The sequence below is a fragment of the Gobio gobio genome (genome assembly GCF_949357685.1).
Source record: "Gobio gobio genome assembly, chromosome: 1".
Classification (NCBI taxonomy): domain Eukaryota; kingdom Metazoa; phylum Chordata; class Actinopteri; order Cypriniformes; family Gobionidae; genus Gobio; species Gobio gobio.
The window spans coordinates 58,201,253-58,223,302 of record NC_137097.1 but is presented as its reverse complement, the minus strand read 5'-3'; the positions used below and the strand labels follow the sequence as shown (position 1 = coordinate 58,223,302).

Below are 22,050 nucleotides of genomic sequence, written 5' to 3'. Positions count from 1 at the left end.
CTCAAGTTGTTCCAAACCTGTATGAGTTTCTTTGTTCTGCTGAACACAAAAGAAGATATTTTGAAGAATGTTTGTAACCAAGCAGATGTAACCAGTAGGAAAAAAATACTATGGTAGTCAATGGTTGCTCTATCTGCTTGGTTACAAACATTCTTCAAAATATCTTCTTTTGTGTTCAGCAGAACAAAGAAACTCAACTTGAGGGAGTAAATGATGACAGAATTTTCATTTTTGGGTGAACTCTCCCTTTAAAACTGAATAGTAAATAATAAATAAGTAGCAACATTATACTAAAGACGATCAATAATGTAGAAGTTTGTCATGTTGATCTGTTACTTGTTAAAAAACAACTGAACTACTATTGACACAGAGTTAAAAAATATATTTATAAATATGTATTTGCTTCTTGCGTGAGTATCTGTGTCTGTTCATTGTTTTATGTGTGTCCCCTGTAGGGAAGATGTTTGTTCGACACAACAGTCGGCAGCTGAGCAGGATTTACCCATCAGGCCAAAGATTACAGTCCTCCAACTACGACCCCCAGGACATGTGGAACGGGGGCTGCCAGATGGGTGAGCCGAACGAGCACTCGGACATAGCTGCATGTCTGCAAGTCCAAAAGTAAATGCTCGAATGCATCATTCTCTCTGTTCTCCAGTGGCTCTGAACTTCCAGACACCAGGAGAGCAGATGGATCTGAACCAGGGCCGCTTTCTGCCCAATGGGCGCTGTGGATATGTGCTCAAACCTGACTTCCTGTGTCACCCAAAGTCCAACTTTGACCCTGAGAACACAGGTGGAGGACCAGGACATATACCCACACAGCTTACCATACGGGTTAGTAACAGCTCCTCTTCTCTTGTGTAGCTTTTCGTGGTGGTCTGACAGGAAATACTGCTCAGCTTCCAGTAAATATTTTGATAAATCTCTTTTTAACTGTACTTGTGGGCTGTTTTGTTTTCCCCACAGGTCATTTCAGCTCAGCAACTTCCTAAAATAAACACTGACAATCCCAACTCCATTGTGGACCCGCAGGTCTGGGTGGAGATTCATGGAGTTTCCATCGATAAGGCTCGTTCCAAAACCCAGCGCATTGACAACAATGGTGAGGCCACTGAGATTTTCAGTAATCTAAAGGTATTATGTTGTGGTGTTTGATTGTTTAATCCATAAAAATCTATTCAAATATCTTATAAATGGGAAATAGAAACATTACTGATGTTTTAATGGTGTGTATAATAACACATTTATTTTGACATTGACAAGCAACAGATTTTGTCATTAAGATAAGAGATGTTCCTGTAAGGACTGAATATTGAGTATGTGTGTTTGTCTCCCCCTGCAGGTTTCAACCCCCGCTGGGATTGTACTGTGAGCTTTCAACTGCAGTTGCCTGAATTGGCCTTGGTGCGTTTCATGGTAGAAGATCACGACCACAAATCTAGGAACGATTTTATTGGCCAATTTACCCTCCCCTTCACCAGCCTGCGCACAGGTGTGTGTGTGTGTGTGTGTGTGTGTGTGTGTGTGTTTGGTTTACACAATATAATGTTTTTATAAGACATATATTTAGACATAAACATGATGTGTGGTGGAAATACTGTTTGTATTTTATATTATCCAACATTAACTGTCGTTCAAAAGTTTTGGGTCAGTAAGATTTTTTGAATACTTTCGTCCAGCAAGGAGACATTAAATTGATCAGAGACAGTAAAGACATTTATAAAGTTACAAAAGGATTTCTATTTCAAGTAAATGCTGCCCTTTTGAATCCTGAAAAAAACGTATCACGGTTTCCACAAAAATATTAAGCAGCACAACTGTTTTGATAATAAAATATGTTTCTTGAGATCATGTGACACTGAAGATAATGTAATGATGCAGAAAATTCAGGCTTGCCATCACATTACATTTTAAAATATATAAAAATATTTTTAATTATTTACATTTTTACAATTTAATTTGTAATTAATATTTACAATATTACTGTTACTCAAATAATTGCAGCAAAATTGTACTGACCCCAAACTTTTAAACGATAATGAAAATAATAAGTTGTCAGAGCACACGACTGGAAACATCTTTATCAAGGATATAAGAAGGATATAAGAAAAAGTCAGATGAACCTTTGCCTTCAAAACAGCTCTAGCAGTTTTTGGAATGTGGTTGTTCAAGTCTCTAACTGTGTAGATTAGGATTTGCACCATTCCTGATGAAGAATAGTTTCCAGATCACTGAGTGTCACAGTCACGTTTAGTTACAGTTTGAATGGACTTTCAGTTTGTTTGTATCTGTCACATGTTCCTTTGTTCTGTGTCCCACCACTCGTCTGTCTCCCCTTGTTGAATCATGATTCGGATCGTGTGTCAAACTGCCAAACTGCTGAAATCACGTGACTTTGGCGCTCTGAACCGCTGATTCGATACAGTGATTCATAACGGTTCGAAGCTTCATGAAGCAGTGTTTTGAAATCGGCCATCACTATACAAGTCGTTATTTTGTTTTTTTGGCGCACCAAAAATATTCTCTTCACTTTATAATATTAATATTGAACCACTGTACTCACATGAACTGATTTAAATATGTTTCAAATACTGAGCCATCGGATTTCAACCAAAATATCTTAATTTGTGTTCCGAAGTCTTATGGGTGAACGCCATTAGGGTGAATAATAAATGACATTATTTTCATTTTTGGGTGAACTAACCCGTTAAGTTCCTACCGTTCCTTGATTGTGTTCACTATTTAAATTCCTCCCATTCCTTCAGTCTCTGTCCGATCTCTGTTATGCTATGTTGTGTTCACCCTGCCTTTATTCTGATGTACATTAAAACTTGGGAGTATTTTGGCTCTAATTTGTCTGTCTTCCTCTTCTTGCCTGAGCACAACGTGACACTGAGAGGTCAATGAGATGGAAATATGTTTCTTAGACAGTGGCCTAGAGCATGGAATGTTTAAAAAAAATGCCTAGATCTGAAGTTCAAGTTCAAGGCATGAAATGCATTTAAAATGTTGACTTCGATTGTGTGGAAAAACCGGAAGAAATTCCAAATTAGATGCTTTTTCAACAACATTCAACATTCCAAACACAATAAAAAATGAAGTATTAATTGTTAAAACAAGTAAAATTATGGTTAATTTGGTACATATTACTTCTACTTGTGATACTGCTTTTATTTTAAACTACATATTTCACATATTTGAAGTGTTTTGTGTTATTCTCCAGGTTATCGTCATGTTCACCTGCTAAAAGCAGACGGCTCCAGTCTCTCTCCTGCCACCCTCTTCATCCACGTCAAGGTGGTACGGCGGGGAGTTCCTATTAAAACCGTTTCTGAGCGGATAGGCAAAGCCTGATGCTTCTGTCATACAGTCGTTCCTGGAAATGTTTATTTCCCGAAGTACCTTACTGAAGGAAAAGCTACTGAGCCGAGCTCTTGAGGTGCTGCGACTCTTCAGAATGAGACCACCTGGAAAAATTTTTTGACATTGGACGTACATGGACAAACTCTGTGCACAACAATCTGAAGAAAGTCAGTGTAAACCTGAAGTGCATTTGGCTTTTTTTTTCTGTGGTGTTGTCTGCAGAGCATAGCGTCTAACATGTTATGGTGGAAGCTAAATATGCTATGAAGTCAGTATTGTTAGAAGTTACAAGTCAGTGTTGTTTATAGAATTTGTTTCCATGGAGACAATTCTATTGAGTCTCTGTGAGCCTTGAATTTAGAATATTTAACACATTTTATGATAATTTAATATTATTTTAATTGTATTTAAACTAGTCTTGAGATGCTGGACAAGAATTGTATGTGCATGTAGACAGAAACTATCTGTCTTTAATTGTTTTAATGTTTGAATGTGTAATTGTGTTTGTGGTTTTGATACGCTGAATACTGACAGATAAAGATAAAGAAGTGTAGAAAAAAACATATTTAAAGGATAATGAAAGCATACCAAGTATATACTTATACTGTACTAACACTGTTAGTTCTGTTTAGTGAGGTTCATGACAATTTTTTTATGCAAATATGTTTTAAGTAATTGAAATATCATCAGCGTTCCAATTAGGTAATTCTGAGAAATATAATATATTTTTTAAATAACTATGACTAATGATGAAATCTGTGTTTAATACAATGTCTAAGACAGAAGATTTTATCATTAAAGCTAAAAGCAAGCATGTAAATGTTCGGTGTCCTCCTACGATGGCCAAATTCAGCCGAATTACACAACTTAACCGGTGAAGGTGCAGGCAACTATAGCACTTGCCCCTAGATGCTTTATTTTATGGTTAAGATTGTTGAATCATGGTTATTGAGTTATAGTACGGAGTTCACAAAGGTTTGTGTTTTGCACTAGGCTATGATATTAATTTTATAATATGTAGGCTAATAATATAATATCAACTGCTTCTTTAAAAACGTGTTTTAATTGTAGATGTTCTGTTTCACAGTAGAAAACGGCCCATCCCTTGATCTTAATGTCTTGTTCTTACAGTTGTGTATGTGTGTATACATGCATATTTTCCAAGGTTGTATTGAAATGGATAATCAATAAATTAATATTAGTCTAGCTAATTGTAGCTATGTATCGTGTGTTTAGATAGCTAGACAGACAGACTGACTTGCTGATTGACTGACTGTCCGGCATAAAATGAAAGAACTACAGAGACCATCGGGCTTTGCGACAGTCCACCAATGGTTTTGCGGGGTGTGAGAGCGCAAGGCGAGATCCTCACTTCCTGGTTAAAGATGGCGGATGAGAATGAGACAGCACCGCAGCTGGAGAAAGAAACTGAGGTAGAAGAGGACCATGGACATTGCAGCAATTGTGAAAATGAAGAGCATCACTCTGATGACGGGTGAGCGTGCATGCATTTTATTGTTAGCTCGTAAATGTAAAATACTCTCCCTCACGGCCCGAAAAGACAGGGCCCTTGTTCGGCTAGGCTGGGGCACGCTAACTGCATATTAGCCCGCCCTCTGGTCCTACGCCATTGGTTCACTGCACTGATTGACTGACGGATCTCTAACATGATTGGCTCAGACGCCGTCAATCAAACAAAAGGACGGTTCCATATGGCCAGTTCTCTAGGATCATTGGCATTTTTACGTGATGTGCCTCCCCATAATTCTTGGCATGGTAAAAATGAATAAGCAGTCACTTTTGAAGTCTCTATTTCATATGCTGTTCAATAAAGCATAGACTGACTAATATTTATAAATCACCACCAAAAACCGCTTTCAAACCTGCTCATGCAGGCCTTTATGACCGCTAGGTTGTAAGTAATATGGATTTGCTGTCACTAACCGTTGGCTTGTCGTGATCTAGTTAGCTTGAATGCTGCTAGTTGCAATTGGAGCATCATTAAACGTTTTAGTCATCCTGTTCTCGGTTTGCTGTCTCTCTTAGTCGTGTTCCCCGACAAGTAACGTTAGTGCTCCCGATGGAGTTTCACTTTCAGTGCCAAAGGGCTATTCTGTTCACTGAAATATAGTCAATAAAGGCCCAATAACCAGCTTCTTATCCACTACATGTCCCTCAAGGTCGTGTACAGAGACCGACTCCAATGAATTAGGCAACAGAGAGTCAAATATTGCACTTTTATTATCATAAAGAAGTAATTGATGTGCCGAAGGTCACGTAACATGAATATAACGTTATACCACCTGTCTCCCTTCCTGCCGCTTTTCTCCCGTTAATAACAATACGTAAATTTAATATTTCCATACACATTTTTGTTTCATTTAGTCGTGTCTAACTGTCCTGTGACCTGTTGGATTGATTTATTGTTTATTAATCTGGGAAATTACAGTTTTACAAAAAGCATTTTTTTTTTCTGGCCGTTCACCGTATTTTCTTTTTTATGGAGTGATAAAAAACCTTTAATATGCCAACAAAATGAAGCAAGAATTTTGAACCTAGTTTTATTAAATTAATTCTGTTTTGCCAGTGTATTCAAATGAGTGTATATTTGGTTAGGTGGTGCCTCATCATTTGCGTATTTAAACATAACTCACAAAACTTGTGATACAAAATATACTGTCTTAAATGTACTGTGATTAATTAACTGGGGAAGTAAGTATGGTGTTATGTAAAACATACACAATTTAAAATTACTATACAATTGTCTGTTCTGTTATGAGGACATCCTACATTGTATCTTATATCTATTTAAGTAGCCTAATATAGAGATAAAGAAGGGACGCCCTGGTGGATAGAGGAGGATAGATGGCTGTCAAAGCTATAGTCACAGAGGTCCTTGTTTATCCTTCAGTCTTTGTCGTATAGCCCACCACCACTCGAACACACAAAAACATGCTTTTTCTGCAGGTCATGTGATAGACCATCTGTCCCCCATTAACAAATGTAGCTCAGCGCTGTTATCTCTCTCCCTCCGTGGACATTAATAGGATTAGCTTCGCATCTCTCTGTAAGTCGCCCCTTTCCATCTCGACTAATGGTGTGGGTCTCGACTCTTGTGCCTGTGTAGTTCAAGCATGAGGTGAATTGCATGGTGGGATGGAGGGGACGTTAGTTATTTGTTTCAGTGTCCAGTTTTATCGTTTAGATTTCTTCTTTTTCATTTTTTTGTTTGTTTAAGCTTAGATTCTGCTTGATCTTTTTAATTCACATGCTACCAGTGTTTATATTTGTCATTATACTATTAAATGAAATTAAAAGGTTCATTAAAGGGATAGTTCAGCCAAAAATACCCTCATGCCATTCCAAACCAGAGCACATAGGAAGATATTTTGAAGAATGTTGGAAACCGAATGGTTTTGGTCACTATTGACTTCCATTGAAGGTACAAAGAAACACTGAAACATTCCTCACAATGTCGTCTTGTATGTTCCACAGAAGAAGAAAGAACTCATACAGGTTTGGAATGACATGAGGGTGAGGAAATGATAACAGGAGGTCCATTTTTGGGTGAAATATCCCTGTAACTCTAATAAACTCTTGTTTATTTGTTAGAAATGTTTAAATAAAATCCAGCCTATTACTATTGTTGTACCCTAGTGAGAGGTTGTCATCGTGAAATACTGCTGAATGCATCAGGACCAGTGGTGTGTCCATTGAGATGATGTGTGCTGCCCTTTCACCTGCATCAGCTGCAGTTAGTGCTGAATGGACATGAGCTCTCATTATATCTGCCCATTTCAACCGAGTTCATATGACCTGCAGGGAGAAGGGTGACACAGGTGCTAAGAAGAAGAAAAAGAAACAGAAGAAAAAGAACAAGGACAAGGCTGGAGGAAAAGATGCAGCACAGGATCCGCTGGCCAAAGTGAGTGTGTTTGTATTGCTCTGTGTGTTTAACACAAGATTATTTACATTTAGATTTACATTCATCTGAAACTCCTTTTGAAGTCAATTTTTAAAAATACACTAATAATTTAATAACACTGTCAAATGTATTCTTAAGAAATTATCAAAATGAATGCCCATTTTTTTATGCCTTTATCAGCCATTTATTGTTATCCATAGCTATAATTTTCGGCTTACAGACTCGGTCGGCGTCGTGTCATAGATGGGGGGGCGTGGCGTGGGGGGAAAACAGTCCATTCCCCCACAATAGAAATGCATAGAGACAGAACGTGTTTAGGCCACGCCCACACCGGGGGGGGGGAACAATCCAACACTCCATTGACTTTGCATTGCATGGCTCCTTGTCATTTCGGACTTATAACAAAAAACAGAATAATGTCTAAAAGCTAATATGTGACAAGGTGTACAGCAAACAAGCTAAAAAAACACAGAAATAAGTTTTTATAAGCTGTCGACCCCAAAAAAAATAGCTTTTAAGGACCCAAAAGTGGATACATGCAATAAGACGTGAAGCTTCAGCAGGAAGAATGGGCACATTTTGGGATCATGACACTCAGTATGCCTCAGAATGCCTATGTGTGCAGTAAACATGTTGTCACTGTTAAGTCAAATATCCAAATGTCAGTTTTATATATTATATTTCCTGTCGCTGATTACGTTCCCCTCTAGTGGGTGTAGTTCTCAGTGTAATATAACATGTCACGCTCTGTCTCAATTGCCTGTATCCACTTTTTTGTCCTTAAACTCTGTTTTTTTGGATCAACAGCTTTTAAAACCTTCTGGGTTTTTTCGTTCTGGGCTGTTTAGCTTGTTTGCTGTACACCTTGTCACATATCAGCTTTTAAACATTGTTCCGTTTTTTGTTATAAGTCAAAAATGACAAGGAGGCCGCCCCCCAGTGGGCGTGGTCTTCAGATTATGACGCGTGTCGCTCTTGTCTCTGTGGGGTTAACCCGGTTTAGCCTGTGTAGAATCACTTTTATTCAAGATATTTAGAAAAACTGAGCCATATTGGGTCAGATTGTCCGTACAGTATCTGTGATAAACGACTCAATGGAATCAATGGCCAGAGGTGTCATTTTCTCATCAAAATATATCAAAATGCTGCTACCCAACCTCCAAATAGGTATGACATGCCAACTTCATAAATCACCCAGTCTTTCGATGAAGACGTTAATTCAGTGTTCCTGAATTTAATGGATTAAAAGTATGCATTACACACATTTAACGTTTTAAAATGACCATAAAACGTGTCTTGTGTTATTGATATTTGGAGTTGACATGTCAGTGTCACAATATTAAAATTACTGACAATAGAGTAAATTTTTTTATAGCAACCGTCTTCATCAAAAGACAGTTAGTAGCCTAGCTATTATATCGTGTAATATTTGTGGGAGCAGCATGCATTTTGACGAGAGAATGTACAAGTGTTGTATATATAATGTGGCTATCAGCTTGAAGCACAAGCATGAGCCCAGCCCTTCCCATCATGAAATAAAGAAGACTTTTGAATGTTTTGTACATTAATAACCTCACGCATTATGTGGGTATGTAATCGTTCGTCGTGAAAACTGCTTTAATGATAAATTGACTGCATTTCTGACGCAGTTCGAGTCCCGTGACAAGTATGACTTTATTGGCGTTTTGTTCAACAAACTTTTGCCATTGCAATTAATTAAATCTCTTTTTTTAATCTTCCCAATAATACCAGCATCATGTAGTGCAAATGTTTAATTGTAATGGACGTATCGCAGGCTTTCAGAATTGAAGAATGGCTCCGTCTATCAGTATAAAACTTCAGATTAGGGTTTTTCAACTTACTAGAGGTGCAGAATGCCACATGGCAACTTTTCGGGACTGCACCAAGCAAAAATAAATCGTAATCATTACAAAGTGTAAAGATAAAGCGTCTAACAAGGTCTACGTGCATTCATTCTAATGGCTTGTTTTCCCCCATGGCATATGGCGAATGACGTTTTGTGGGCATTCCCAGTAATGCCGACCAAGTCTATTATTAGGCTGGAATACAGATACATTAAAACACTAGGCATCATACACAGATGTTGAAAATGATTAAAGGGTAAGGCTAGTTCACCCAAAAATGAAAATTCTGTCATTAATTACTCACCCTCATGTTGTTCCAAACCGGTTCATCTTTGGAACACAAATTCAGATCTTTTTGATGAAATCTGAGGCTGTGTTCACACTGCAGGCTGAAACGACCCAATTCCGATTTTTTTGCCCTTATGCGACCTGTATCTGATCTTTTCATGACAGTCTGAACGACACAGATCCGATCTTTTCAAATGCGACCCAGGCCACTTGGGTATGTGGTCCAAATCCGATACATATCCGATCTTTTGAAATGCGTCTTCAGTCTGAACTGCCAGGTCACATGTATCCGACCCGCACGTCGTTGTAACGCGACAAACGTCATCATTGTAACTCCCGTTCCTTACTCCAGTCCAGTGGTGGCGGTAATGCACAAGAAATAGTTGCTAACCGCCAATAAAAGAAGTACGCACCTGTTGCTAGCCAATACACTCCAACTCCAACGCGTTTCTGCACTGTTATGGGCCGCCGCAGACGTGTCTCTTCCCGTGACAAAGTTAGTTGAAGGCGCTCGCAAACATAATTGAAGGTGGATCTGGTAATTCTGAAGTTACTGACGAATTCGGTATCAGTAAAGCCACTCACATCAGTATCCCACCACTCCTGGCTGCGACTCCGCACACACGTTTCTCTGTACTGACGTTGCTACCACTGCTCCACAAAACACCATGGCCAAAAACCTTGCTCTCCTCCTCTTTTTTAATTTTCTTCTTAACATGAGAAGGTTGTAATGGTGCTGGCTCCGTTGCGAAAATAACTTTAATAAAGCTAAACGAACTCCAATGCTGACACCCATATTTGGCTTCTTCCGTAAACAACAAGTGACGTCGTTGACCGTTGAGTACTCTTCTGCGCATGCGGGTCACTTCTGGGTCATTTCACGTTCACACAGGAGATCACAAAAGGTCGCATTTAATTGGAAATGTGAACGGCCTTGCAAAAAAATCGCATTTTTTCAAAAAATCGGAATTGAGCATTAAGCCCTGCAGTGTGAACACAGCCTGAGAGTTCTGTTCCTCCATAGACACTTTGACGCTTCAAAAAGTTCATAAAGGGATCGTAAAACTAATCCATATGAACTGAGCGATTTAGTTTTTTCTGAAGAGACTCGATCGCTTTATATGATGAACAGATTGAATTTAGGCTTTTATTCTCAAATAAACATTGATCTACAAACGTAAACAGAAGCTCAACCGTGCTTGCTTTGACGCGCGAGAACAAACCTCTTGTGGAAGCTCAAACATGCTGCGTAACACGAGAATGAAACCCCATTGCTTCTCGCACATCAAGCGAACATGCTTCCATTTCCGTTTTGGGTGAACTAACTAAGAGAAAAACTGGACATCATATACTGAACAACTGTCCAGACTGCAAATGGGGGCAAAAGTCATGTGGTGTATTTGCAGCCTTTAGCAATATCCGCCAGATATGTCATTTTGGTGCGTCACTACTTTTGTATAGGAGCAAAGCACTTTTCCAACTGCATGGTCTACTCATGTGTAGTTAAAATTGTTTAATTTAGACCCATATATTAGTGCAGGAAATGCCTTGGCTACCATGGTATTCTTTGAAATACCTTGGGTTATTTTTTAAATACCATTGTATTAATTACCATCTGATAATATCACCGCACCATGGTACAGCCAAAGTATTTCTGTAAGCATTGAATAAATTTTTTCCACTTCCTCAGGTAAACTCCCTCCCTGCGGATAAGTTACAGGAGATCCAGAAGGCCATTGAGCTGTTCTCAGTGGGACAAGGTCCAGCTAAAACCATGGAGGAGGCCACACGTCGCAGTTATCAGTTCTGGGACACTCAGCCTGTTCCTAAACTTGGTATTGATCATGCAATTGTACTCACAGTAGTTTAATTTTTGTATTTGTTCCTTGGTCTGACATCCGTTTTCTCGAGGCTCATGACTTGTGCCACAGTGTATTCTGAGTCTGTTGTTTGTTTGTAGGAGAGACCGTGACGTCACATGGCTCCATTGAGCCAGATAAAGATAACATAAGAGATGAGCCCTACAGCCTCCCACAGGGCTTCAGCTGGGACGCTCTCGATTTGGGAAACCCTGCAGTGGTACGACACTTGAACCACTAAATTTCTCCCTCGATATTTTATACATACAAATATACACCTGGAAACTTAAAGCTGTTTTTTGTTTCATTTTCTCTCTAAAGCTGAAAGAGTTGTACACTCTACTGAACGAGAACTACGTGGAGGATGATGACAACATGTTTCGTTTTGATTACTCTCCTGAATTTCTGCTCTGGTAGGAATGATTGGCTTAAAAATGAAAGAGGAGTTATTATACTTGATAAAAATATAGATTTTTTGCAAGGCTGTCTATATATTGTTTGGTCTAAAAGTCATGTGATATCTTGTCCTCAGTTTTTCTGTATTTTGTTTTTGTCCCAGGGCCCTGCGTCCTCCAGGCTGGTTGCCTCAGTGGCATTGTGGAGTGAGAGTGAACTCTAATCAAAAGCTAGTTGGTTTCATCAGTGCCATTCCAGCCAACATCCGCATCTACGACATGTAAGCAGCCATAATATATAATTATAAAACAATTATTTTAGTTACATTTAATTATTCATAACTGCCCGTTGTAAAGCAAGAGTGTTTAAAGATTTACATTTTAGTGCAAACTCAATAGATACACTCAATAGTTTTGGTTAAAATATATCACATCCAGGTCCGGTGGTCTCATCCCAGGTTCAAATATTTTAAAGCTATTGTTGATGAATTTATATTTGAAAATTCACATTCTCAATCACATTTCTCCCTCAATAACTATTATTTTTATTAAAGAACATTTTTAGATGTTCTGGAATCACGAGTCCTGGTTAATTAATATAGCAATACTCCCAGTTTCTGTTCATAAAAACGTTTTAAAGCAAGCAGCTTTGTCACAATAATAACAGAAGAATCTGATATAACTTATCAGTATCTTACATCAACATTGTTACATTTATTTAAGGCACATACCTCGCATTCATTCATTCAAATATTTAAAAAGACTGGAATAAGAGCACCAGCGCACACAAGCAATCATTTTTATCAGTCAAATTCATAAATAAATTTTTTTAAACTCAACTGGTATGAAATATGATCAGTAAGAGAAAAACACTGTTAATGAGAAGACGAGCACTGGAGTGCTGCAGGTTAGTAGGAAAAATATGTATTTATTATTCAAAATGCACAGTTGGAAAGAAAATATATTCATAGGAACATTTCATCAAGTTCAAGATAATTAATGTTAATCATGATGATTTATGATTCATTGCTTTAATCAATTGACAACCACAAAACATGGTAATAATCTGCGTTCTCATGTCATGTATGTAGGTGCACTGTTACCAGAAACTCCCGAGTTGTAATAAGTAGAATGCGGAAGTGGTTGTTCAAGAAGCCCATTCACTCTGAGGCCTTTAAATTATCCATAGCATGACTTCATGTCCAAATGAGTGATGAATTATAAGCATTCTGATCCACAGAAAATGAGTGCTGACCATTTACTGATGTATAATTTGAATGTAAAATTAGAAATTCAAATCTGTCCAATTAATATTTTTCTCATATGCAGACTAGAATGTAGTTATATTACATAAATTATTTTGATAATCGATTAAATGGTCGATTATGTTTTCTATTAATCGGATATTTTAAAAAAAAATTGACACCACACACTATTCCACATCCTGCTCATTGCTGTCCTTCTAACAAACGTACCAGCTGAGTGCTATGAAAACATACATAGTGAATATATCCAAGATTTAACCATAGTTTTACAACAAATAAAACAAGCAACCAAAAAATAAAAATAAATTATTTTAGTTATTCCATGGTAACCACAAATTAACCATAGTTTTGCTTCAACCCATAGTTACCATCAATACGTCAAAAAACATGGTTTTACTATAAAACTATGGCTATTTTTGTAAGGGTATGTGCTATACATTATGTGCAAAAGGACAGTTTAAATCCCTACGTTAAAATGATGTTAAAGAAAAACAAAAATTCACACACACACACACAAAAAAAAAAAATAGGCTATAAGAAACGTCTTGCATTTATATTCAATTACTCGCTGTTATCCCTTTACAGTTACTACTCTTACTAATACTTCAATTTCATCTAACAGCAGATATTTCAGCTAAATGTATGTTTTTGCACTGAATATTAATTGTCTCCCTCTCTGCGTTCTGTCTGTTTGACACGCATGCGCGCACGTGCCGCACGGCACTCGTTCAGTGAAGTTTGAAGCTCAAACTGTCTTTCAGGACGCACTTTCATGCAAAATGGAAACTCTCACGTGAATTTGTAACATTTACAAATACGGATGTAACCTGAAAAAACACACACGCATTGTCAAAGCGCATAACAGGGTATGTTAAACACTAATGCATTAGCTTGAAGCCTAAAATAAAGAATCCTCATGTATTGGGCGCTTGGATCATCCCGCAGCAGCTCACTCTGTTTCCTCCACTATTTCTAGATGCATTTTGTCCATAGAAATGCATTATTCAGTGCTGTAATTTGGTGTGACTGGTGGAAGCTTTGCGTGCACAGAGGGCAGACCCGACTAATCGATAATGAGAATCGTTGTCGATTTTCATTATTGATTATTATCGATTTTATCGACTAGTTTTTGCAGCCCTAGAATGTAGAGCACTTGTTTTGATCACTCAATTCTATTGTTGACTCATTTCTGCTCTTCAATCCTCCCAGAGAGAAGAAGATGGTGGAGATTAACTTTCTGTGTGTGCATAAGAAACTTCGCTCGAAACGAGTGGCTCCGGTACTCATCAGGGAGATCACAAGACGGGTCAACCTGGAGGGCATCTTTCAGGCTGTGTACACCGCAGGTGTGGTGCTGCCCAAACCAGTGGGCACCTGCAGGTAAGACACACATCTGCCCTCTCATAATATGTATGTACAGGTGCCTCTGTGCAGAGTGGAGAGTGCCATTAGATAGGCTGAGCGGCAGATATTGCTAGCCGGTCACTATTTTTTTTCTTTTTTTTTTTTTTTCTCTGACACAAATAAAATACCTTCCTCCAGGGGGTGCATGTGTTCTCAAATATGCCTTAATCAGAATTCTGTGTGTATTCTGTCACTGGAGACATTTTGGACACTAAAAGTGTGCATTTTAGAGGGTCAGTAAGGTTTTTTGGATCCTGTGTGCATCCTGGCTGAATAAAAGTGACAGTCAAGTAATGTTACAAAATATTTAAAATAAATGCTGCTCTTTTGAACTTTCTATTCATCAAAGAATCCTTAAAAAGGCTTTACCGTTTCCAAGTTCCAATTCTCACTATTAACTACGATTTTGCCTCAATAAAATCATTATTATTCTAGTAAGGTAGTTATGTTTAGGTATTGGGTAGGATTAAGGGATGCAGAATATGCTCATATTGAAAATGGTCATGCAGATTAAGGCATTAATATGTGCTTTATAAGTACTAATAAACAGCCAATTTCATAGTAAAATGCATGCTAATAAGCAATTCGTTAATTGTGAGAATTGGTTCCTACATTATTATGATTTCTGAAGGATCATGTGACACTGAAGACTGGATTAATGATGCTGAAAATTCAGCTTTGATCACAGGAATAAATTACCTTTTAAAATATATTACAGTAGGAAACAGTTCTTTTAAATGGTAATATTTTACAGTTTTTTTTCTGTAGTTTTGATTAAATAAATGCTGCATTAGAGACTTTTCAAAAACTTTAAAATATCTTACTGACCCCAGACTTTTAAATGGTACTAGTGTACATGCCAAAGTTCACGTAAAAATGCAAATCTCAAAATGGGCAGAAGTAATGATTCACACAACACTTGTCATTTGTGTGCTACTGTTAATTGCTGCTCTAATTTGATCTGTAATTTGAATAGCCATTTTTTACAAATCCCTGTTTCATATTTATTGCCTTGCTTATTTGTGTGGTAGATACTGGCACCGGTCCTTGAACCCACGAAAGCTGATTGAGGTGAAGTTCTCTCATCTGAGTCGGAACATGACTATGCAACGCACAATGAAGCTCTACCGACTGCCAGAGGTGTGTGCCAGTTTCTTCCCTGGGTGATGTCTGGGAGGTTTCCTCTTTTCCATTTTCTTTTATTGTGCGTTTCTCTCCTGTAGGCTCCTAAGACTTCAGGCCTGAAGCCGATGACTGTAAAGGATGTCCCAGCGGTTCACCGCCTGCTGAATGAGTACCTGAATCAGTTCAACTTGGTTCCCGTCATGAGCCCTGAGGAGGTCCAACACTGGCTGCTTCCTCAGGAGAACATCATTGACACCTTTATAGTGCAGGTATTTCCAGGAAACACCATGAATTCATGGCATGTATAATCCTAAAGCAGTGGTTCCCAAACTTTTTTAGTGGCGTACCCCCTGAGGAATTTAACATCCTTCTGCGTACCGCCCTCTCTTCCACTAAAAATGCAGTCACACCTTTTACATTAAGGGACAATATTTAACTCGATTTTCAGGTGCGTATTTTTACCTTTTAGAAATTTGCTCTAACCCTATTAAATGTATCTCATGTTTTGTCAAATTATTAAAATTCCATTAATTGAATTATTAATATGATAAATAAATCAATAAATTAAACTAAACCAATAATTTGAATCAAATGAAATCAGTTATCTTTGCACTGCAGTGGCTCAAGCTGCATATAGATGCATTTAGTTTAATGCTGCTCAGAGGTGACATGAATACAATTACAATGGCATAAATAATGATTTAAATGAAAAAAGTTCAACAAAGTGATGCTTTTAAATCTCAAACTAAAACTGCCAGTAAGTGGCTTTTAGTCACTGTCTTAATGAGTGAGTCATCGAGTCATTCATTCAGTAATGATGTGAGTGGCTGTATTTATGAATGGGTCATTGAATCATTGACTCTCCTTATTCGTTCAAAGCCGCTAATTTGTTCACTAACAAAACACTGCTGTGTGTTGCTTGGAGACGCACAATAGTTCTGCTGAAGCTTTCATAGGAACTATGAAAATATGCTTCACTTAATATGACCCTTTTGCTTGTTGAACTGTTGAGTTAAATCAATGTCACATTTGCGATCGTGTTGATATTCGGGAAAAAGGCATTCTTGCTTGTATATATTATCAACATTAAAAACAAAAACTCAAACAGGCTCAAAGAGAGTTTGAGTTATAATCGATCTCTATGCTTAGTCTGTGTCTATATTTGTTCTGAAAGTGTTTATAAAATACAAAAATAACAGTTGACAATCAGCTTATTTCTGTACAATGTTTTGCATGTGAACAGCTGGTCCTTTATATCAACTGTGTTGTAGAGTTCAGATGGGAAGGTGACTGACATCCTGAGTTTCTACACTCTGCCGTCCACCATCATGAACCATCCTGTGCATCGCAGTCTGAAGGCAGCGTACTCTTTCTATAACGTACACACCACCACCACCCTGCTGGACCTGATGGGAGACGCTCTCATCCTCGCCAAGTCGGTCAGTCACTCAGTGTGTGTGTGTGTGTGTGAGTTAGGGTTGCAGCTAACGATTGGTTTGACAATCGATTAATCTGATTAAAACTCAAACATTTTATTTCCCAAAAACAGTTATTACATCCTGCCCAAACTTGTCCTCCAAATAGTGTTCAAACTGAAGATTATGAAAACAAATGTAGAATGTATCTATGCAGGGCTGTGATACACGATGTAAACATTTTTTCCGTTAACAGGTGTAATCAAATTCTGTCGATTATTTTCTCTATTGATTTTATCGCTTAGTTGTTGCTTACTATGAGATTAGTTACCTATAGTTTTGGTGCAAATTTCTCAATAGAAAAAAATATTCATAAATGAAGTAATGCTGTTCTAGCAGTGAAGCAAACCTGTTTTAGAAGAACATCTGCTGCCGTTTGAAATAATTTCCAGGCACTACTGGAGCATTAAACTATCAGCAGATTTATTAAAGCTTTTTTTTTGTGTCATTCCCCCTGCAGAAAGGATTTGATGTCTTTAATGCACTGGACCTAATGGAGAACAAGACGTTTTTGGAGAAGCTCAAGTTTGGCATTGGTGATGGAAACCTGCAGTATTACCTCTACAATTGGAAATGTCCCAGCATGGGCTCAGAAAAGGTAAAGATCGGTGTTTGAGTCAATCAGACTTAGGATTGCACGAAAAATCGTTTTATCATTGATATCACTCATGGGGATTGTATAGGGATCGCAGTTGATCCGTACGGGCCCGCTGCTCCCCGGTTCAGAACGCATGTGATTCGCAGATTAAGAGCAAAGTTTTACCATCATAGACTGAAAGTTTATGAGTTTTTAAGTCGAATTGGGCATCAGGGCTAGGAAATGATAAAAAATGACAGTTATTTGAGTCTCTTGGACACTGATAAGAAAAAAAGAGAGCCGATCGTGCTGGCGCGGCCGCCAACTCGAGGGGGTTAAAGACATAGACTTTAAGAAATTGATATCACAGATAAAAAGCACAGATTTATATAATCGCATTTTAAATCGCAATCGCAATTTTAACCAGAATAATCACAATTCGATATTTTCCCCAAATCTTGCAGCCCTAGTTATATTTCATTTATACAGTGAAGACGGATTAAATTACATTTGATTATTGAATATCTGTACCTGAATGCTGTTAGATTTACCTGAAAAACATAAAGCACTGCTTATTTCAACTTGTTTCTTTCTTCTATTGTATTTATCTATGCTTGTCATTTGTTTATTATTATCTATGCAGATTCACTCCCCTACAAAATCACCCCAATTATTCTAAAATGATTAATAATTCAAATAGAGCTATTCAAATAATTTAGTAAAATAGTTTTTATATCGCAAAATATATATCGTTAGCTTCATGTCATAATTGCCCAGATCATATTTCAATGTTTTTGGATTTAGGCAATTACGCGATGAGGCTGACGAATATGGACAAATAAAATATTGCAATGTGCGTTTTTTTCTAATATCGTGCAGCCCTAATCAGAATCAAGCTGAAGTGAAATAAATTGACTACTAGGTGGCCATATTACTTCACAATCACCTAGTTGTCACTTTCTATGGTTTTCTATTTATTTTTAACATTTATATATTTACACACCAGCCTCTTCATTAGGTACACCTTGTTATTATTGGGTTTGAAGCCCTTTTGCCTTCATAACTGCCTCAATTCTTTGTGGCATAGATTCAACAAGGTCAGCACCTTGTTTCTGATGCTGTAGCCCATCTGTGTCAAGGTTTGACGCATTGTGCATTTAGAGATGCTCTCCTGCACACATCGCTTGTAACGAGAGCTTATTCGAGTTACTTTTGCCTTTCTATCAGCTCAAACCAGTCTGGCCATTCTCCTCCGACCCCTGGCATATTTCGTCCACAGAACTTACCCTCAGTGGTTTTTCTCTCTTTCGGAGCATTCTCTGCAAACCCTAGTGATGGTTGTATGTGAAAATCCCAGTAGGTCAGCAGTTTCTGAAATACTCGGACTAGGGGTACCCTGAACTTAGTGATTTAGGTTATATTTTTATTTCTTATGCATATGCTGTGATTTATTTTATGATTTATTGCACTTTGAATTACCATTGTGTATGAAATGTGTTATATAAATAAACTTGCCTTGCCTAGCCAACAAAAAAGTCACTTTTGAAAGTCTTGACCATGTCTACATGCCTAAATGAACTGTTACAATGTTATCATCATTACTGAGATAAATACTGAGCCGGTATAATTATTATTATTTTTATTTTTTTTAGGTGGGTTTGGTTCTGCAGTGACCCCTTTCACCATCCATAACCTCTGTCTCGCATGACAGCGAGGCTGATTTTTGACATCACGCACTGACCACCTGACAGATGCTACCAGTGGACTTCCTGCTTCAGGAAGGAGATTACACCGCCCATTTTTAAGTTTGAACTTTGACCTTTTGGACCTGCACTACTGCTGCCAGACTGAGAAGATGTTTACTTCTCTTTCCTCTCTTATTTCTCTCTTTCTCGTTTCCTCACTCTTCTTCTTATTCTCTCTCTGCGCATGGACCTGAAGCTATTGTAATTACCATCATCAGAGATGAGGAACCTTAATCTGTTATGATTGTTAACAACGGTGCGCAAACACACACACACACACGCACGCACGCTGATATGTAACTACCAGACATGCTCATAATGAACCCTGATGCATACTCGCATCGGTAGATTCAACACATTCAGTATAACGTGATTTTACTCTCCCTATCCAATGGGAGGTGCTATTTGCAAAAAACAAAGAAAAAAGAAAAACAGGATGAAAATGTTCATTTCCTCAGTGTTTTAGAAAAGAACATGCAACAATCAAAAACAGCCAATGAGATAATAATAAAAATCCCAAGTGGACATGACAAGGGCTGCTGTCAATGATTTTCCTGTGGTCATTCACTCCTTTTTTTTTTTTGCCATGGAAACCGCGTCTCTACTTACTTTTGACAAACGTTGACCAACCGATGGATGCGGTACACAGTGAAGAGGTCTTTTTGTCTTGGTTTTGCTTTGTTATAGCTTTTAATCTGTTCTCTCTAATCAGTTTATTGCTAATTTGTCTCTAACCGCCTGTGACCCCCTTTCACGGGTTTGCCAACAGAGTAAATAAACAAGGAAACAATGAGAAATACCACATAAGATCCATAAGTTGACAGTGGTTGGAAATGCATCATAAATTAGCAATAATGATGGTGTTTTTGAGGAAACGGTTTTGATAGGATGGGTGCGGGAACTGAAATGTGTTACGACTGAAATGTGGTGATTTGTGTCGTGGACGATAGATTATGCCTGCTCATAAAGTTGTACAGCTCTAAAAGTATTGGAGAATATCCTGAGGGGTGGTGTAAGTATATGCCCTAACTCTTGTCTATCACATGACTTCATCTGTCCAACATGGAAGTACCAAAGCAGTACAATTTTATGAGTAATTGGCTGTATCTATTTAATTGTGGTTTTGAACATGGTTTGGGTAATTCGAGGAAACGGGTTGTGGAAAATACAATGGAAGCAACTGAAAACGGGTCTTTAGGTTTTTATGATGGAGTGAAAGATGTCAACGTGTATTATTTTTATTTTTTTTTGTGCTAAATAAAAAGTAGCAGCTGCTGTGAACGGTTGGGGCTTTTGGTTTGTTATTTCTGAGTTTGTGGCCTGTGGTCGATCTCTAATCGTTTCACTCACTAAAATTTTTTCTGCATTATATAATGCTATTATTTCCAATACACGTGTGTTTTTAGTTCTTTGCGTTGGAAATTTTAAGTCTAGCCACATTCAAGATTCTGCGATTTATTTAGCTTCAAAGTTTTTGCATTCCATTTGCCTTTGTTGATAGGACCTATCAGCAAATTGAAAGTCCCAAAATGTACACAACATAAAAAAAAACATTACATATGGTAAAGTTTGGCACAGAATAAGAATATGTGAATAACTCAATTTTGACAATGTCAGATTATTACAGTTATTGCATCTTTTCTGTGTGCCTGTGACTGTATTAATACAAAATCATTCTCTCCTTAACAAAATATTTCACTTTCTGTGTCATCATGTAACATCATATTTAGAAATGAAAGTCTGCAACACTATTGTTCAAAAGTTTGGAGTTGGTAAGGTTTATTTAGTGTTTTGAAAGAAGTCTCCTGTTCACCAAGGCTGCATTTATTTGATTAAAATTAATATGTCATTTAAAATTCAGCATCGCCTGTCTTCAGTCACATGATTCTTCTGAAATCATTCTAATATCCTGATTTGCTGCTTAAGAAACATTTCTTATTATCAATGTTTGGTTTTTATCCAGAATTATTTGATGAAAGTTCAAAAGAACCGCATTTCTTTCAAATACAAATCTTTTGTAACATAAATGTCTTTACTGTCACTTTTGAATGGTATACATGGCAACACTTATCAAAAAAAGAGACGAGAGGCAATTACTAAACATGTTTTATGATGTGCAACAGTTCAAATATGTTAGAAGGATATCTATTGTTTATTATTAATTTTGGTTTCTCACAAATTTACACCATTTCGTTGTATTTATTGGCTGCATGTGAATGGAAAATGTATTAACTGTTTTGCTGTTCAGTTCTGCAGGTGCAGGTTGTGAATGTGAGTGTGTGTTGAAAGAAGAGGGGTTTTGCACTCTGTTCTACTAATTCAGACCCAGAGCAGGAAGTGGTGATGATTAACATGTTAGCGTGGTCTCAACTGAATCAGACTAATAGAGGACTGCATAGACGTGTGTGTGTGTTTGTTCAAGACATTGTATCACTTATATATACACGTCAAAATAAGGAAGAAAAGACTACCACAACCTATTTTTTGTTGTAATTACATAAACAGACCATTTACACCTGCTATTAACATCCATCTCAGGGGATCCAAACATGGTTATTACACTTATATTTTTTCCCCTTAAAGGGTTAGTTCACCCAAAAATGAAAATTCTGTCATTAATTACTTACCCTCATGTCGTTCGACACCCGTAAGACCTCCGTTGATCTTCGGAACACAAATGAAGATATTTTAGTTGAAATCTGATGGCTCTGAAAGGCCTCCATTGGCACAATGCACGGTTCACTCAAGACCCTTAAAAGGT

The 22,050-nt window shown here is 37.6% G+C and overlaps 2 protein-coding genes across 2 annotated transcripts in view; both read left to right on the top strand.

The window, feature by feature from the left end:
* The window catches only part of plcd3a (phospholipase C, delta 3a), a 33,054-nt gene extending 28,474 nt beyond the window's left edge, over nucleotides 1–4,580 (top strand). Inside the window, exons 11-15 of the mRNA XM_079823222.1 lie at nucleotides 456–572; nucleotides 659–837; nucleotides 970–1,105; nucleotides 1,346–1,495; nucleotides 3,227–4,580. Coding sequence (XP_079679348.1) covers nucleotides 456–572; nucleotides 659–837; nucleotides 970–1,105; nucleotides 1,346–1,495; nucleotides 3,227–3,357 — 713 coding nt within the window. The 3' untranslated portion in view covers nucleotides 3,358–4,580. The remainder of the gene's footprint in view (nucleotides 1–455; nucleotides 573–658; nucleotides 838–969; nucleotides 1,106–1,345; nucleotides 1,496–3,226) is intronic.
* Nucleotides 4,581–4,733: 153 nt separating this feature from the next.
* On the top strand, nucleotides 4,734–20,575 carry nmt1a (N-myristoyltransferase 1a). Its single transcript, XM_079831494.1, has 12 exons — nucleotides 4,734–4,861; nucleotides 7,189–7,291; nucleotides 11,135–11,279; nucleotides 11,405–11,523; nucleotides 11,625–11,716; nucleotides 11,863–11,979; nucleotides 14,173–14,343; nucleotides 15,399–15,507; nucleotides 15,591–15,761; nucleotides 16,764–16,931; nucleotides 17,428–17,565; nucleotides 19,197–20,575. Exons 1-12 carry the CDS (start codon nucleotides 4,752–4,754, stop codon nucleotides 19,215–19,217), a joined length of 1,464 nt encoding a protein of 487 aa, XP_079687620.1. The 5' UTR covers nucleotides 4,734–4,751; the 3' UTR covers nucleotides 19,218–20,575.
* Nucleotides 20,576–22,050: the final 1,475 nt, after the last annotated feature.

What these genes read in the sequence shown, in the direction of transcription:
- nmt1a (XM_079831494.1), top strand. Translation starts at nt 4,752, where the DNA reads ATGGCGGATGAGAATGAGACAGCACCGCAGCTGGAGAAAGAAACTGAG. An exon ending in ATTTGGGAAACCCTGCAGTG is followed by an intron (nt 11,524 to 11,624) that starts GTACGACACTTG and finishes TTCTCTCTAAAG; the next exon opens with CTGAAAGAGTTGTACACTCT. An exon ending in AAACCAGTGGGCACCTGCAG is followed by an intron (nt 14,344 to 15,398) that starts GTAAGACACACA and finishes TTTGTGTGGTAG; the next exon opens with ATACTGGCACCGGTCCTTGA.